The 14161-nt window shown below is 43.8% G+C and overlaps 3 protein-coding genes across 3 annotated transcripts; 1 reads left to right on the top strand and 2 right to left on the bottom strand.

The window, feature by feature from the left end:
• Nucleotides 1-6200: 6200 nt before the first annotated feature.
• On the bottom strand, nucleotides 6201-7171 carry LOC125547540 (germin-like protein 8-7). Its single transcript, XM_048711366.2, has 2 exons — nucleotides 6986-7171; nucleotides 6201-6878 (listed from the first exon to the last, which is right to left on the bottom strand). The coding sequence occupies exons 1-2, from the start codon at nucleotides 7110-7112 to the stop codon at nucleotides 6316-6318; spliced, it is 690 nt and encodes a 229-aa protein (XP_048567323.2). The 5' UTR covers nucleotides 7113-7171; the 3' UTR covers nucleotides 6201-6315.
• A 699-nt stretch (nucleotides 7172-7870) lies between these two features.
• LOC147977626 (germin-like protein 8-11) lies at nucleotides 7871-8875 on the top strand. The gene is made up of 2 exons (XM_087516413.1): nucleotides 7871-8014; nucleotides 8145-8875. The coding sequence occupies exons 1-2, from the start codon at nucleotides 7897-7899 to the stop codon at nucleotides 8705-8707; spliced, it is 681 nt and encodes a 226-aa protein (XP_087372539.1). The 5' UTR covers nucleotides 7871-7896; the 3' UTR covers nucleotides 8708-8875.
• A 3940-nt stretch (nucleotides 8876-12815) lies between these two features.
• On the bottom strand, nucleotides 12816-13775 carry LOC147977625 (germin-like protein 8-7). Its single transcript, XM_087516412.1, has 2 exons — nucleotides 13590-13775; nucleotides 12816-13482 (listed from the first exon to the last, which is right to left on the bottom strand). Exons 1-2 carry the CDS (start codon nucleotides 13714-13716, stop codon nucleotides 12920-12922), a joined length of 690 nt encoding a protein of 229 aa, XP_087372538.1. The 5' UTR covers nucleotides 13717-13775; the 3' UTR covers nucleotides 12816-12919.
• Between the last annotated feature and the right edge of the window lie 386 nt (nucleotides 13776-14161).

Genomic DNA, 14161 nt, shown 5'->3' with positions numbered 1-14161 from the left:
ATCGTCTTCGAAATCTTGCCACGAAGAATGCTTTTGTCACTCATGAAACCTGTCTTCGTACATGGAAATGGCTATCAATGATGTGTACTGAAGCTGAACTTGAAGAGGATGGCTTCACTGAGCGATTCAAGTTTGACACCACACCTCCTAGAAGGGCTGTGATGCGAAACACACCATCACTTGAAGACTCTGAGTTTTCTTCATCTGCTGCCACAGTCACTGCCAGAATCATTGATGAAGAAGACGATGCTACATCACCGCCACCTGCTTCAGCACCTCCAAGCTCTTCTGCACCGCCAAACACCTCCAACAACCCTGCTGCTCCTGAGAACGAGTAGACACTCTATGTCTTCAAACCTTTTTGGTCCTTGCTGACAAAAGGGGGAGAAGCATATGGGTTGATAGTCTTCAAGCGGGTCCATATGGGCGGGTGCTTTATGTTTTGCTATATTTTGCTTCGTGCTTACAACTCTCGTTGTTGCTTCATTTGGTTCTTTGAGTTGTAACACTAAGACTTGATGGTCATCTGCTACTTGTTTGCCACCCTGTTTTGCGAAGATAAATTCCGCATGTGCGACGATAAATTCCGCACTTATCCCATTCTGCAGACGTCCATTTTCCATTATGCATGTCATTATCTTCATATACTTTCACATGCATAGTGGATTGTCATCATAAGCTGAATTGGATCTCCACAAGTACAACCTGCCATGTGCATTTGCATTCCAAAAGCAAATTAACTTATACGCACATCTTCAGGGGGAGCCCTTGAAACTTATGAAGACAATTCCTTATCCGTTACAATTTCACAGACTATATTCCCCGTTGAAAACTTCAACTAGTTTGTCATCAATCACCAAAAAGGGGGAGATTGTAAGTGCATCTAGTGCCACCCCTAGTTGGTTTTGGAGTATTGACGACAAACCTAGTTGAGGGACTAATGTGTTTGTGAGAATTGCAGGATAACACAGGTAGAAGTCCCTCATTGATTCGGTTTTACTACCAGAGATGACCCCTAAAAATGTATGAAGACATTGAAGCCAAAGGTGGTATATGAAGATATTCACATTGAAGACTATGACAAAAGAAGACACGTTATGAAGCCTATGGAGCTCGAAGACTTAGATATTTCGTAGTTCTCTTTCTTTTGTGTTGAGTCATAGGAACCACCGTACTGTTAAGTGGGGTCCAGGAGAACCAGTCAGAATGACTGAAGTGATGCCTAAACCAAAAACCTATGTCTTCGAGTCAAGACAATGAGAGCGAATCTTGTCCAGAGCCGGACAAGTCAGCTTTGCTTGTAGCCCAAGTAAAGTTGCCATGAGAGTTTGAAATCTGACCGTTGAGACACGTGTCAGTTCCTTAGTGACCCAGGGTCATTTCGAACAAATCAGGTCGGGTTGCCAAGTGGCTATAAATAGCCCACCCCCTACAACCATAAACGGTTGGTTGCTCAGATTTCAGTGCACGGATTTTGTCGTTTGAGAGCAACCCACCTTGAAGCCTTTGAGAGAAAATTCCTAGCGAGGAGAAAAGCCCTAACCACCCAGAGCCAGAGAACATTGGGCATCACTTAAGTCTTCTTGTCTGTGTGATCTGAAGACTTATTACACTTGAGGACTGTGAATCCTCCAGACGGTTAGGCGTCGCGTTCAGAGCATCCAAGAGACATTGTGGATTGCCAGTGAACGAAGTCTGTGAAGGTTTGGGAGTCTACCTTGAAGACTTACCAGAGTGATTGGGCGAGGACTATGTGACCTTAGCTCAAGGAGAATACGGTGAGGACTTGGTGTCCTGAGCTGCGTGTTCAGGACTGCGTGTCCGGAACTGTGTGTCCTAAGGTTTAAATACTTAGCCGCTCCAACCAGATGTACAGTTGTCACAACAACTGGAACTGGTCCAACACATCATTGTCTTCAACGAGTCACCGGTTTCATCTTCACTTCCTTTTTCTTACTGTTACTCATTGCGAAGCCATTGCATGCTTGCTCTATCTTTTGTCTTCACAACGTGAATGTATGATCTGTTTGGCTTCATAACTTCTTCCTACCTGATCCTTATTACACTGCAGCTGTTTGTCTTTGTGCTTTCACTCTATTGAATACTTGACCATGGCTTGCCTAGTGTAATCTAACTTCCGCTGCATAGTAATAGGCAAAATGTTCGCTGTTTGTCTTCATAACTCCCACGTTTTGAAGACTTTCATAAAAATCGCCTATTCACCCCCCCTCTAGTCGACATAACGCACTTTCAAAAATGTCATTCTAGTATTACACGACAAAAATTAATTTTTCTAAGCATACTCTTAATTAAGTTAAGTTATAACCCATACTCAACGATAGCTCAGATCTGGTGAGTAGCTAGCATGCAGGGCCTAAATGATAGACTACTCGACGATAGTACATGTTGATCTTTCTTGCGATCTGTCAAGTTGAAGAAATTTGTATACGAATTTAATATACACATAGAAAAAAATCACTACTGGGAAAACGCTTGTCGGTGGGGTCAAATTAGTGGCGGACCAAGGTTGGAACCCGCCATTCCTATTTTGGCAAAATTCTAGCGGCGCAAGGAAAATGCCACCGACCACTGCTATACGGACATCAGCCGTGGGCAAAAATGAGCACCCACCACTCGTATGTTTTTACAACATTAGCCGAGGGATAAAAGCAGCAGTGGCAGGCAGAAAGTATGCCCACCACAACTATATTTTCCTGACCGACGCCTAATTTTGTATTCAAAATTTCAAAAAGTTAGCATCTCGCTCGTCACTATTGACTATTTAGCAGTGGCAGAAGGTCGGCGAGCACCTCTAATCGCCTCGCCCACCAGTGGTGGACATTCTGCGCCCGCCACTGCTATCATGTTCTGCAGTAGTGAATAGACACATTCAGAATAGTGGTCTAGAGGGAGATGATATAAAACTACTATTATCTACAAAATTGTTAGTAGTGAAGAATGGGTAATCCCATTTTTCACATCTCTGGCTGGGAGGGTGTAGCATCGGAGATGAGGGCCCATCTCATAGAATTTGAGAAGAATCATCGCCACCGGTGGGCCTCCATGGAACAACCACCACAACCTTGAGTAAATCCTCGGCAGTTTGTTTTCATGTCTGAACGAAATATGAATCATTACTTTCTAGGACTGTTCCTACCAGCCAAAATGAGTTTTGTTTTCTGGTGGTCATTCTGCAGAGTACTTGTAACTTTCAATACAATTATCTCCCGTGGTTGGCATATGGCTCGCAGGTCGATCATTGAAAGAAGATTTTATGTGTGGGATACCGCAGATTTGAGGTTGTGGCATGGATATGTTAAAGCTTTTGTTGCTACTGTGGAATGGAAGTGTTGCCTGGCAGGAATTTCTCACTAGAAAACATGGCCATGGTAGGGAAGCATTACCAACGATAAGGTGATGTTGTCGCTCCACCACGCCTTCTTCCAGAGCTTCGGGAGATTGTAAATGGGGTTGATTATGTTCTAGGCATCATCGATGAGACGAAGTGGCACCAGCAGATGCATTGTCTGAAGAACTACTCCCATTGCATTTTCGCCACACGTGCGTGCAATATAGCTGATTTGAGTTGGTGAGAGGGATTACCCTACCTTTTGGATCTTCGATGTTGCAACGATGAACAATGACATCCTTCGAAAGCACGATTTCTTTCCTCTAGAGCTCATACTTCCTCGTCGGCACTTGTCATCCTCATAGTGTATGGGACCCAACTCTCGACTCATCCAATCTTGCTGGTATAGTTAGTTGTGTGTGATTCATGCGGTGTGTGTGTGTGTGCGTGCACACACACACACACTACATCGTCAGCTACCATGATCAAGACCCAATTTAGTGCTATGTCTTCGTGGCTTGGAGTGGGGCATGCTAGCGGGAATACTCGGGTCACCTCTAGGGGAACGGAATAGTATGTGGTGCACTCTAATTTATAAATCATATTATGTAAATATAGTAGCTCCAAGTTATTAGATCTTATTCTACAGTCTTAGTTAATCATGCCATTATAGTTCATCCAATTTTTATAAGCATCTCGGAAATGAGAAGCTCCCGTTATATTCACATGTGAAACTCCTCATAGGCTATCAAGTTTAGATGGAACACCTAGCAAATGAGCGTGATTAATGTATATTGGGTTCACATATACACTCATTATCTCTAGTGATTTGACTCCAAACCTCCTGCAATATCTAACCAATATTTCGTGGATAAATTCCTTGCCCATTATGAATCCTTCCTCGTTTCTAGTGATTTGACACCTTACCTGCCACTGATAGATCATCAATTGTTTTTCATAGGATGCCACTCTCACCCTCTCAAGCTATCAACACACACCTTAGCTAAGGAAAACAATAGAACAATTTGTCCATCCACTTCACAGTCACATTAGCCTCTCCACGCTTACCTTTGCATCGGCCCGCATGTAATCCAACAAGGTAGTGTGGAGATTGGGATCCTCTCTCAACTCTACTTCATAGAAAACTAGGACAACACATTATCGAGCAATAAGACATGTGAGATCAACCACATCAACTTCTTGTCTAAAACCTCACTATTTGAGGAATGGAATTTCCCCCATAGACATGAGGAGAAGGAAATAATTCCACACCTAGGCAAACGAGATTTTCCGGTCTCCACTGATTCTGACATCACAATGACTACCCCTCAGCCCCAGCACGACAACACCGATGCACCACTTCCCCATCGGTTTGTGACAATAGCAACCGATCTCGTGATGAATCTAATTCCGAGTTTGTTTTCCTTTACTCCCCGAATTGAATCAGAGATATTATTTGTATTTATGTTATGTCATCATTATAGCACCACGACTATTTAGATGTGACCAAACAAACCTAATGATTAGTTTGCAAATAACCATGTTCTAATTTAAATAGGTTAGATTTCTAGTAGTACTGAAGTCGTTGGTCTTGCAAGCACTATGGAAGAGTAGCTCTTAGACATTAGCCAAAAAAAAACATCGCCTATTTCGTCAAATAAAGTCTCTATAAATTGGAAATAAATATGTAGCCAGTTGACTAGCACAAAACCCTAGTCTCTCTATAGCTAATGCTATACGACCCCACCCCTTCCTCCTTATTTAGACAATCAGTCTGACACACACTAGAAGGAATAAGAAACAACAACACCCGACAGTCAGAAGATGAAAATAAGGAGCAACAGACGGAGAAACGGAAGCGAGGTACAACACGCAACCAGCACCAAGAACTTAGCACCCATTACTACCAGCGGACCGAGAAGAGCGGGAGCTAGCATTGTTGCATCAGTAGAGAAGACGTGGAGAAGAAGCCGCCTGCTACCCTGCGATCACTCTGCCCCTTGAAGACCTAGGAAGTCATAACCACCGTCGTAGGGCATCTCACTGCCTAGGAACGTCACGACAAAGAGAACCACCAACTGTGCCGAAGGGCAATGTTCCGCCGAGACAGCCCTGCACTATGGCCACCATCACAATTAGAGAGAACCGGAGCACTATGTGAGGCGACCAAACCTCACACGCCGTCGAAGGGCACCGAACATCGAGACCTCACTGTTTCCATGACCTCGCAAAGGAGAGGTCAAACATCACCCATACACACCCCCATACACACCCTATAATAATAATGAGATAATAAAAAACACTTTCTTATTCTCAGTCAGGCAATAAAAATGTGTTTTAACCATTTAGATGACCGGGCTAATCACAACGAATATAAACTTCATATAATGCATAGCATTCCCTCTATTGTCCTTTCATTGTAACCAGTCCAACATTACACTATAGCACAAATGTACATGATGAATGCATAGAACGATCATAAAATTAAGACACCACAAATAGAGAGAAGAATTTTATTTGTAATCAGAGTATAATCATTGAGCATAATCACACACGATAGCTCACAAGATGTAAAACGCGGATCCGCAACAAGGTATGACTACACTTTTCACGGAAAGCTATACAAAAGAGAACAATTAGCCCCGTCTAAAGCTTAATTCAGCTAAGCACGATAAATAAGTTTCTTTATCAAGGATCCTTCCAAGCTAGTATCTGCCTATACTAAGCAAGGGTCGCGAGACATTCGACACTTACCAATCCAAACAAATTAGAGATTGCAAGCTATCATTCACTACAATAATGAGCACTTGTTGTGTACAGCATGGGAAATAAGAGTAATACTTTATTCACGTGGGAATCAAAGAAAACATAACATATATTAAAAAGGTGATTAGATACAATAAATAGTTACAATCACAAGGAATACAATTTTGTCATCAAACCCTAGCGACCGGTGCAACACAAAATTAATTGTGGTTGTCGGCCCAGAACTGAGCTTGGAGCCAGTCCACGGTCTTCTTCTCCACCTGAAAGGCCTTGGCGAGAACATCATCTGAGATCATAGGCTTTGATCCAAATACGGCGTTGGCAATGGTAATTGCCCCTGGGTTCTGGCTGCTAAGTGCGGCAATCGCGACTGCGGGCTTGTAGGGGTTGGGGTTAAACTGGAAGTGGATGAGTCCTTGCGGGAAAACAAAGACATCACCCTTCCTGAGCTCCTTGGAGAAGAGCTTGTTTTCCGGGTTGGACGTGATGAAGCCGACGTAGAGTGTACCCTCAAGCACTGTGAGGATCTCGGTGGCACGGGGGTGTGTGTGTGGAGGGTTCTCGCCTAGGGGTGCGTAGTCGATGCGTGCGAGGGAGATGCCAAGCGTGTTGAGGCCAGCAATCTTCATGACGTTAATCAAGGTCACGTTGGACCCGACCTTGCTCATCTTTGTGTCTCTCGGCATGTCGAGTTTGGCCGCCAGGAAGAAGTCCTCCGCTGTCACGGCCTTTGGGTCCTTACATACGAATCCGTTAACAAGTACTGCATCAAGAGAAATAATATAAATACACACACAAGGGAAAATTGATTACAAACTATTTTGATATAGTTCAAATATGATGTGATGAAAGAGTTAACTTGGTACATACCACGCGAGCTATTGTCCGCCACACAAAAGTCTTGTAGAGGACCAGGATCGGAAGCTAGAGCCTGCGATGAGACCAATGCGAGAATAGCAGTGAAGAGAAGGAAGCAGGAGGAAGAGAAGGAGGCCATTTTTCTGCCGGTGAAATGGATGCTGTCTAACTCTTAGCTAGCTTTGTGTGTTGAGGGGTCGTAGCTGATTCTGTGGCCATGTTGGGAGTATGTATGGATATATATAGCTTGGCTGCAGCTGTCCGAGTTGCGAATTAGTAAAATCCAAGGCGTAGCATAGCAACACTAGATTGACATGGTCTCTAATTGCAGAGCAACCCACGTGTCTAATTAACAGGTCTTAACGACGCGGTTAAACTGGCTGGCCGGTTCTCCCGTCACGCATGCTAGCTAGCTTGTGTATAGCTAATTAATTAACTCCCGGTAGCAACAAACCTAGCATGCATGAGGCGACTAGGTAAGGCTACGTCAACTAGCTCTCAAGATTACGCCATATATTCAACGGGAAGAAATATTCATCAATTTTAGCTATAGCTTCATCCTACTACGTCATGCATGACAGTGACACGGTTCAAAGGCGTGTAATCCATACACATCATAATTTATCACGTCAGACGAAGACCACGTCAGGTTTGTTTTCTTAGCTAGTAGTACACCATACAAAGAAACTTCATTAAGTTGATGGATTCAGGCTCCCCTATGTTTTGGTCCGGGCACTCTACACCTGCTCGATTAAATAAATTAATGACCATTTCTACATGGCCATGCATAGACATATACGTTTTAGTTGACTGTTTCACAAAATCCCTACTCTTTTTGCTGCTATAAATATATAGCCTTTCCAAAGCCAAACCACACAACACAACGAAGCAACAAAACACACTTGCTTTCTGCAAAAACTCAAATGGCCACCTTTTCCTATTTCCTTCTCTTTGCCATTCTTGCGTTGGCGTCATGGCAGGCTATCGCTTCTGATCCGAGCCCCCTGCAAGACTTTTGTGTCGCAGACAACAGCTCACGTGGTATGTCTTCTCAACACTTGGTGAACATCAAGTACCTCTCATAGTTCTTAGATTATATTTACCATAGCATCCATTCACAAATTATTGATAGACTCAACTGACGTAAATATATATGTCCACTGTCACGCAGTTCTAGTTAATGGATTTGTCTGCAAAGACCCAAAGGATGTCAAGGCCGAAGACTTCTTCTTGGCTGCCAAACTCGACATGCCGAGAGACACGAAGACGAACAAAGTTGGGTCCAATGTCACTTTGATCAATGTGATGCGGATTCCCGGCCTAAACACATTGGGCATCTCCCTGGCGCGCATCGACTATGCACCTTTAGGCGAGAACCCACCACACACTCACCCGCGTGCCACTGAGATCCTCACCGTGCTTGAAGGGACCCTTTATGTCGGCTTCGTCACATCCAACCCAGACAACAAGTTATTGTTGAAGGTGCTTAGTGAGGGTGATGTGTTTGTATTCCCAGAAGGTCTCATCCACTTCCAGTTCAACCCCAACCCCTACAAACCGGCGGTGGCAATTGCTGCACTTAGCAGCCAGAACCCTGGGGCTATCACCATTGCCAACGCTGTGTTTGGGTCAAAACCGGCAATCTCAGATGATGTTCTTGCCAAGGCGTTCCAAGTGGAGAAGAAGACGGTGGACTGGCTTCAAGCTCAGTTTTGGGCAGACAACCAGAATTAATAAACTCCTGCAGGGACATACATTGAAAACAGCATCGTCGTGGCTCATATACAATGTATTTGTTTGTTCTATTGTACTAGCTTGTAAAACATTTATCCGCTACAGCTGACATACTCAATTGAAGAAAATGTCATTCTAGTATTACACAACAAAAATTAATTTTTCTAAGCATGCTCTTAATTAATTTAAGTTATAACCCATACTCAGCGATAGCTCAGATCTGGTGAGTAGCTAGCATGCAGGGCCTAAATGATAGACTACTCGACGATAGTACATGTTGATCTTTCTTGCGATCTGTCAAGTTGAAGAAATTTGTATAGGAATTTAATATACACATAGAAAAAAATCACTACTGGGAAAACGCTTGTCGGTGGGGTCAAATTAGTGGCCGACCATGGTTGGAACCCGCCACTCCTATTTTGGCAAAATTCTAGCGGCGCATGGAAAATGCCACCGACCACTGCTATACGGACATCAGCCGTGGGCAAAAATGAGCACCCACCACTCGTATGTTTTTACAACATTAGCCGAGGGATAAAAGCAGCAGTGGCAGGCAGAAAGTATGCCCACCACAACTATATTTTCCTGATCGACGCCTAATTTTGTATTCAAAATTTCCAAAAGTTAGCATCTCGCTCGTCACTATTGACTATTTAGCAGTGGCAGAAGGTCGGCGAGCACCTCTAATCGCCTCGCCCACCAGTGGTGGACATTCTGCGCCCGCCACTGCTATCATGTTCTGCAGTAGTGAATAGACACAGTCAGAATAGTGGTCTAGAGGGAGATGATATAAAACTGCTATTATCCACAAAATTGTTAGTAGTAAAGAATGGGTAATCCCATTTGTCACATCTCTGGCTGGGAGGTTGTAGCATCGAAGATGAGGGCCCATCTCATAGAATTTGAGAAGAATCATCGCTACCGGTGGGCCTCCATGGAACAACCACCACAACCTTGAGTAAATCCTCGGCGGTTTGTTTTCATGCCTGAACGAAATATGAATCATTACTTTCTAGGACCGTTCCTACCAGCCAAAATGGGTGTTGTTTTCTGGTGGTCATTCTGCAGACTACTTGTAACTTTCAATACAATTATCTCCCGTGGTTTGCATATGGCTCGCAGGTCGATCATTGAAAGAAGATTTTATGTGTGGGATACCGCAGATTTGAGGTTGTGGCATGGATGTGTTAAAGCTTTTGTTGCTACTGTGGAATGGAAGTGTTGCCTGGCAGGAATTTCTCACTAGAAAACATGGCCATGGTAGGGAAGCATTACCAACGATAAGGTGATGTTGTCGCTCCACCACGCCTTCTTCCAGAGCTTCGGGAGATTGTAAATGGGGTTGATTATGTTCTAGGCATCATCGATGAGACGAAGTGGCACCAGCAGATGCATTGTCTGAAGAACTACTCCCATTGCATTTTCGCCACACGTGCGTGCAATATAGCTGATTTGAGTTGGTGAGAGGGATTACCCTACCTTTTGGATCTTCGATGTTGCAACGATGAACAATAACATCCTTCGAAAGCACGATTTCTTTCCTCTAGAGCTCATACTTCCTCGTCGGCACTTGTCATCCTCATAGTGTATGGGACCAAACTCTCCACTCATCCAATCTTGCTGGTATAGTTAGTTGTGTGTGATTCATGCGGTGTGTGTGTGTGTGTGTGTGTGCGCGCGCGCGCGTGCGTGCGCGACACACACACACACACTACATCGTCAGCTACCATGATCAAGACCCAATTTAGTGCTATGTCTTCGTGGCTTGGAGTGGGGCATGCTAGCGGGAATACTCGGGTCACCTCTAGGGGAACGGAATAGTATTTGGTGCACTCTAATTTATAAATCATATTATGTAAATATAGTAGCTCCAAGTTATTAGATCTTATTCTACAGTCTCAGTTAATCATGCCATTATAGTTCATCCAATTTTTATAAGCATCTCGGAAATGAGGAGCGCCGGATATATTCACATGTGAAACTCCTCATAGGCTATCAAGTTTAGATGGAACACCTAGAAAATGAGCGTGATTAATGTATATTGGGTTCACATATACACTCATTATCTCTAGTGATTTGACTCCAAACCTCCTGTAATATCTAACCAATATTTCACGGATAAATTCCTTGCCATTATGAATCCTTCCTCGTTTCTAGTGATTTGACACCTTACCTGCCACTGATAGATCATGAATTGTTTTTCATAGGATGCCACTCTCACCCTCTCAAGCTATCAACACACACCTTAGCTAAGGAAAACCAATGAACAATTTGTCCATCCACTTCACAGTCACATTAACCTCTCCACGCTTACCTTTGCTTCGGCCCGCGTGTAATCCAACAAGGTAGTGTGGAGATTGGGATCCTCTCTCAACTCTACTTCATAGAAAACTAGGACAACACATTATCGAGCAATAAGACATATGAGATCAACCACATCAACTTCTTGTCTAAAACCTCACTATTTGAGGAATGGAATTTCCCCCATAGACATGAGGAGAAGGAAATAATTCCACACCTAGGCAAACGAGATTTTCCGGTCTCCACTGATTCTGACATCACCATGACTACCCCTCAGCCCCAGCCCGACAACACCGATGCACCACTTCCCCATCGGTTTGTGACAATAGCAATCGATCTCGTGATGAATCTAATTCCGAGTTTGTTTTCCTTTACTCCTTGAATTGAATCAGAGATATTATTTGTATTTATGTTATGTCATCATTATAGCACCACGACTATTTAGATGTGACCAAACAAACCTAATGATTAGTTTGCAAATAACCATGTTCTAATTTAAATAGGTTAGATTTCTAGTAGTACTGAAGTCGTTGGTCTTGCAAGCACTATGGAAGAGTAGCTCTTAGACATTAGCCAAAAAAAAACATCGCCTATTTCGTCAAATAAAGTCTCTATAAATTGGAAATAAATATGTAGCCAGTTGACTAGCACAAAACCCTAGTCTCTCTATAGCTAATGCTATACGACCCCACCCCTTCCTCCTTATTTAGACAATCAGTCTGACACACACTAGAAGGAATAAGAAACAACAACACCCGACAGTCAGAAGATGAAAATAAGGAGCAACAGACGGAGAAACGGAAGCGAGGTACAACACGCAACCAGCACCAAGAACTTAGCACCCATTACTACCAGCGGACCGAGAAGAGCGGGAGCTAGCATTGTTGCATCAGTAGAGAAGACGTGGAGAAGAAGCCGCCTGCTACCCTGCGATCACTCTGCCCCTTGAAGACCTAGGAAGTCATAACCACCGTCGTAGGGCATCTCACTGCCTAGGAACGTCACGACAAAGAGAACCACCAACTGTGCCGAAGGGCAATGTTCCGCCGAGACAGCCCTGCACTATGGCCACCATCACAATTAGAGAGAACCGGAGCACTATGTGAGGCGACCAAACCTCACACGCCGTCGAAGGGCACCGAACATCGAGACCTCACTGTTTCCATGACCTCGCAAAGGAGAGGTCAAACATCACCCATACACACCCCCATACACACCCTATAATAATAATGAGATAATAAAAAACACTTTCTTATTCTCAGTCAGGCAATAAAAATGTGTTTTAACCATTTAGATGACCGGGCTAATCACAACGAATATAAACTTCATATAATGCATAGCATTCCCTCTATTGTCCTTTCATTGTAACCAGTCCAACATTACACTATAGCACAAATGTACATGATGAATGCATAGAACGATCATAAAATTAAGACACCACAAATAGAGAGAAGAATTTTATTTGTAATCAGAGTATAATCATTGAGCATAATCACACACGATAGCTCACAAGATGTAAAACGCGGATCCGCAACAAGGTATGACTACACTTTTCACGGAAAGCTATACAAAAGAGAACAATTAGCCCCGTCTAAAGCTTAATTCAGCTAAGCACGATAAATAAGTTTCTTTATCAAGGATCCTTCCAAGCTAGTATCTGCCTATACTAAGCAAGGGTCGCGAGACATTCGACACTTACCAATCCAAACAAATTAGAGATTGCAAGCTATCATTCACTACAATAATGAGCACTTGTTGTGTACAGCATGGGAAATAAGAGTAATACTTTATTCACGTGGGAATCAAAGAAAACATAACATATATTAAAAAGGTGATTAGATACAATAAATAGTTACAATCACAAGGAATACAATTTTGTCATCAAACCCTAGCGACCGGTGCAACACAAAATTAATTGTGGTTGTCGGCCCAGAACTGAGCTTGGAGCCAGTCCACGGTCTTCTTCTCCACCTGAAAGGCCTTGGCGAGAACATCATCTGAGATCATAGGCTTTGATCCAAATACGGCGTTGGCAATGGTAATTGCCCCTGGGTTCTGGCTGCTAAGTGCGGCAATCGCGACTGCGGGCTTGTAGGGGTTGGGGTTAAACTGGAAGTGGATGAGTCCTTGCGGGAAAACAAAGACATCACCCTTCCTGAGCTCCTTGGAGAAGAGCTTGTTTTCCGGGTTGGACGTGACGAAGCCGACGTAGAGTGTACCCTCAAGCACGGTGAGGATCTCGGTGGCACGGGGGTGTGTGTGTGGAGGGTTCTCGCCTAGGGGTGCGTAGTCGATGCGTGCGAGGGAGATGCCAAGCGTGTTGAGGCCAGCAATCTTCATGACGTTAATCAAGGTCACGTTGGACCCGACCTTGCTCATCTTTGTGTCTCTCGGCATGTCGAGTTTGGCCGCCAGGAAGAAGTCCTCCGCTGTCACGGCCTTTGGGTCCTTACATACGAATCCGTTAACAAGTACTGCATCAAGAGAAATAATATAAATACACACACAAGGGAAAATTGATTACAAACTATTTTGATATAGTTCAAATATGATGTGATGAAAGAGTTAACTTGGTACATACCACGCGAGCTATTGTCCGCCACACAAAAGTCTTGTAGAGGACCAGGATCGGAAGCTAGAGCCTGCGATGAGACCAATGCGAGAATAGCAGTGAAGAGAAGGAAGCAGGAGGAAGAGAAGGAGGCCATTTTTCTGCCGGTGAAATGGATGCTGTCTAACTCTTAGCTAGCTTTGTGTGTTGAGGGGTCGTAGCTGATTCTGTGGCCATGTTGGGAGTATGTATGGATATATATAGCTTGGCTGCAGCTGTCCGAGTTGCGAATTAGTAAAATCCAAGGCGTAGCATAGCAACACTAGATTGACATGGTCTCTAATTGCAGAGCAACCCACGTGTCTAATTAACAGGTCTTGACGACGCGGTTAAACTGGCTGGCCGGTTCTCCCGTCACGCATGCTAGCTAGCTTGTGTATAGCTAATTAATTAACTCCCGGTAGCAACAAACCTAGCATGCATGAGGCGACTAGGTAAGGCTACGTCAACTAGCTCTCAAGATTACGCCATATATTCAACGGGAAGAAATATTCATCAATTTTAGCTATAGCTTCATCCTACTATGTCATGCATGACAGTGA

The sequence above is a fragment of the Triticum urartu genome, chromosome 3A (genome assembly GCF_056163025.1).
Source record: "Triticum urartu cultivar PI428250 chromosome 3A, HENAU_Tu73, whole genome shotgun sequence".
Lineage (NCBI taxonomy): Eukaryota > Viridiplantae > Streptophyta > Magnoliopsida > Poales > Poaceae > Triticum > Triticum urartu.
This window is presented reverse-complemented; position numbering and strand designations above follow the sequence as displayed.

What these genes read in the sequence shown, in the direction of transcription:
- LOC147977626 (XM_087516413.1), top strand. Translation starts at nt 7,897, where the DNA reads ATGGCCACCTTTTCCTATTTCCTTCTCTTTGCCATTCTTGCGTTGGCG. An exon ending in CGCAGACAACAGCTCACGTG is followed by an intron (nt 8,015 to 8,144) that starts GTATGTCTTCTC and finishes ACTGTCACGCAG; the next exon opens with TTCTAGTTAATGGATTTGTC.
- LOC147977625 (XM_087516412.1), bottom strand. Translation starts at nt 13,716, where the DNA reads ATGGCCTCCTTCTCTTCCTCCTGCTTCCTTCTCTTCACTGCTATTCTC. An exon ending in GGCGGACAATAGCTCGCGTG is followed by an intron (nt 13,483 to 13,589) that starts GTATGTACCAAG and finishes CTCTTGATGCAG; the next exon opens with TACTTGTTAACGGATTCGTA.
- LOC125547540 (XM_048711366.2), bottom strand. Translation starts at nt 7,112, where the DNA reads ATGGCCTCCTTCTCTTCCTCCTGCTTCCTTCTCTTCACTGCTATTCTC. An exon ending in GGCGGACAATAGCTCGCGTG is followed by an intron (nt 6,879 to 6,985) that starts GTATGTACCAAG and finishes CTCTTGATGCAG; the next exon opens with TACTTGTTAACGGATTCGTA.